The sequence below is a fragment of the Volvox carteri genome (genome assembly GCF_000143455.1).
Source record: "Volvox carteri f. nagariensis unplaced genomic scaffold VOLCAscaffold_32, whole genome shotgun sequence".
In the NCBI taxonomy this organism is placed as follows: Eukaryota; Viridiplantae; Chlorophyta; class Chlorophyceae; order Chlamydomonadales; family Volvocaceae; genus Volvox; species Volvox carteri.
Window position 1 is genome coordinate 1,383,268 of NW_003307575.1, and position 2,665 is coordinate 1,385,932.

A 2,665-nucleotide genomic window follows, 5' to 3' on the forward strand; every position below is an offset into this window, starting at 1 on the left:
TACGGCCCACTCGCGCGAATCGCACACTCACACACACAAGAAGTAAAGTATACGAAGGCGGAACAAAATTAAGCTTGCAAAGCCTAGTACACAATTTTAGCCTGTCGGCTAGTGTGAAGCGCTCGCGCGGGAGTCGTACCTGCAGGGGGCTCCACACATTGGTGGATGGCTCCCCATTCCTTCCCGTAGGGTGCGAGCATGTCGTCCGGGGTGTCCCCCTTAACCCGGACGCTGTCATTTAACGCCGTACAGTGGCGGGTCGCAGCTTCACTCTCAACTAGCCCTGGGCTGGGCAGGTCCAGCGTGCTTCCAGCTGTCGTGCATGCTCGAACTCGGCCGTATATCGCTGCTCCGTCTCGCATGCTGCCTGCTTCAGCAGGCGCAGGTTGGCGGTGAGGTCCGGCTCAAGGTTAGTCACGCTGAGGAACTGCTTGATTATCCTCTTGCGCTCGTGTGGCGTAGTGTAGAGCGGCCGGAGCAGGCGGACGTGGTCCAGCATCTTGAAGCGGGTCAGCAGCACATACAGGGTGGTGCACTTGATCCCGTTGGGTGGGACAGCGAGATCCACCAGCCAGCACTCGTCTTTGAAGCTGCGGCCTTGCACGAAGTAATCGGTTACCGCCTGGCGGTCGCCGAGCGGCACGTTGAGGCGCCGGATCTGCTTTGTGATGGTGCCACATCCGGCGGCGGGCATCTCCACCTCGGCAATGCAAGACGCCCGGGGTGACAGGATGAAGGCCCCGCCCCTGCTGGTGTAGTCTCCAAGGCCCTGCAGCACGGTCTCTGGGATGTGGCCGCTTATAGGCCGCACAATGACGGCCGCTGGAAGGTACTTGAGCCGGCGATAGGGGCCACGGCCGTCATCTGCTGGCTCACGGCCATCCTCAAGCAAGCCGCAGGCTTCCACTTCGTTGTTGTGACTAGCCCCGGCATCGGCTGCCGTCATGTCAAGGAGGATGTAACGGGCGCCATGGTAGTACCATGTGTCGGCGGTGGTGTGGCCAAACTCGTCATCCTTGATCCGCATTGCAACTGCTTTCTCCACGTGTGTTAGGGCCGGCTCCACAGCAGCGCCGCGCTTCTGGACAGGGACGTGGTCCACGTTCCACACCACAACACGCTGGTTCTTGCGCTGTGCCTCCAGCATGATGAGCCTGGTGTTGAGCGTGTGGTGTGAGAGCATTTGCGGCACTCGAAGTGACTCGATGGACAGGGGGGGAGAGACGACGACAGCTCCGCCGGCGGCTGCATCACCAGAGGCGACACCACCGCCGCTGTTGCCGCATTTGCAGCACTCGAAGGGACTCGATGGACAGGGGGGGAGAGATGACGACAGCTCCGCCGGCGGCTGCATCACCAGAGGCGACGCCGCCGCCGCTGTTGCCGCATTTGCGGCACTCGAAGTGACTCGATGGACAGGGGGGGAGAGATAACGACAGCTCCGCCGGCGGCTGCATCACCAGAGGCGACGCCGCCGCCGCTGTTGCCGCATTTGCGGCACTTGAAGTGACTCGATGGACAGGGGGGGAGAGATAACGACAGCTCCGCCGGCGGCTGCATCACCAGAGGCGACGCCGCCGCCGCTGTTGCCGCATTTGCGGCACTCGAAGTGAGTCGATGGACAGGGGGGGAGAGATAACGACAGCTCCGCCGGCGGCTGCATCACCAGAGGCGACGCCGCCGCCGCTGTTGCCGCATTTGCGGCACTCGAAGTGACTCGATGGACAGGGGGGGAGAGATAACGACAGCTCCGCCGGCGGCTGCATCACCAGAGGCGACGCCGCCGCCGCTGTTGCCGCATTTGCGGCACTCGAAGTGAGTCGATGGACAGGGGGGGAGAGATAACGACAGCTCCGCCGGCGGCTGCATCACCAGAGGCGACGCCGCCGCCGCTGTTGCCGCATTTGCGGCACTTGAAGTGACTCGATGGACAGGGGGAGAGAGATAACGACAGCTCCGCCGGCGGCTGCATCACCAGAGGCGACGCCGCCGCCGCTGTTGCCGCATTTGCGGCACTCGAAGTGAGTCGATGGACAGGGGGGGAGAGATAACGACAGCTCCGCCGGCGGCTGCATCACCAGAGGCGACGCCGCCGCCGCTGTTGCCGCATTTGCGGCACTTGAAGTGACTCGATGGACAGGGGGGGAGAGATAACGACAGCTCCGCCGGCGGCTGCATCACCAGAGGCGACGCCGCCGCCGCTGTTGCCGCATTTGCGGCACTTGAAGTGACTCGATGGACAGGGGGGGAGAGATAACGACAGCTCCGCCGGCGGCTGCATCACCAGAGGCGACGCCGCCGCCGCTGTTGCCGCATTTGCGGCACTTGAAGTGACTCGATGGACAGGGGGGGAGAGATAACGACAGCTCCGCCGGCGGCTGCATCACCAGAGGCGACGCCGCCGCCGCTGTTGCCGCATTTGCGGCACTTGAAGTGACTCGATGGACAGGGGGGGAGAGATAACGACAGCTCCGCCGGCGGCTGCATCACCAGAGGCGACGCCGCCGCCGCTGTTGCCGCATTTGCGGCACTTGAAGTGACTCGATGGACAGGGGGGGAGAGATAACGACAGCTCCGCCGGCGGCTGCATCACCAGAGGCGACGCCGCCGCCGCTGTTGCCGCATTTGCGGCACTCGAAGTGACTCGATGGACAGGGGGGGAGAG

The 2,665-nt window shown here is 63.9% G+C and overlaps 1 protein-coding gene across 1 annotated transcript in view; it reads right to left on the reverse strand.

Moving 5' to 3' along the window:
• Positions 1 to 277: 277 nt before the first annotated feature.
• The window catches only part of VOLCADRAFT_93629 (uncharacterized protein), a gene marked incomplete at both ends in the record, with an annotated part of 29,123 nt that continues 26,735 nt past the window's right edge, over positions 278 to 2,665 (reverse strand). The window contains 2 exons of the mRNA XM_002952862.1: positions 278 to 1,377; positions 1,873 to 2,015. Of these exons, the coding sequence (XP_002952908.1) occupies positions 278 to 1,377; positions 1,873 to 2,015 (1,243 nt within the window). The remainder of the gene's footprint in view (positions 1,378 to 1,872; positions 2,016 to 2,665) is intronic.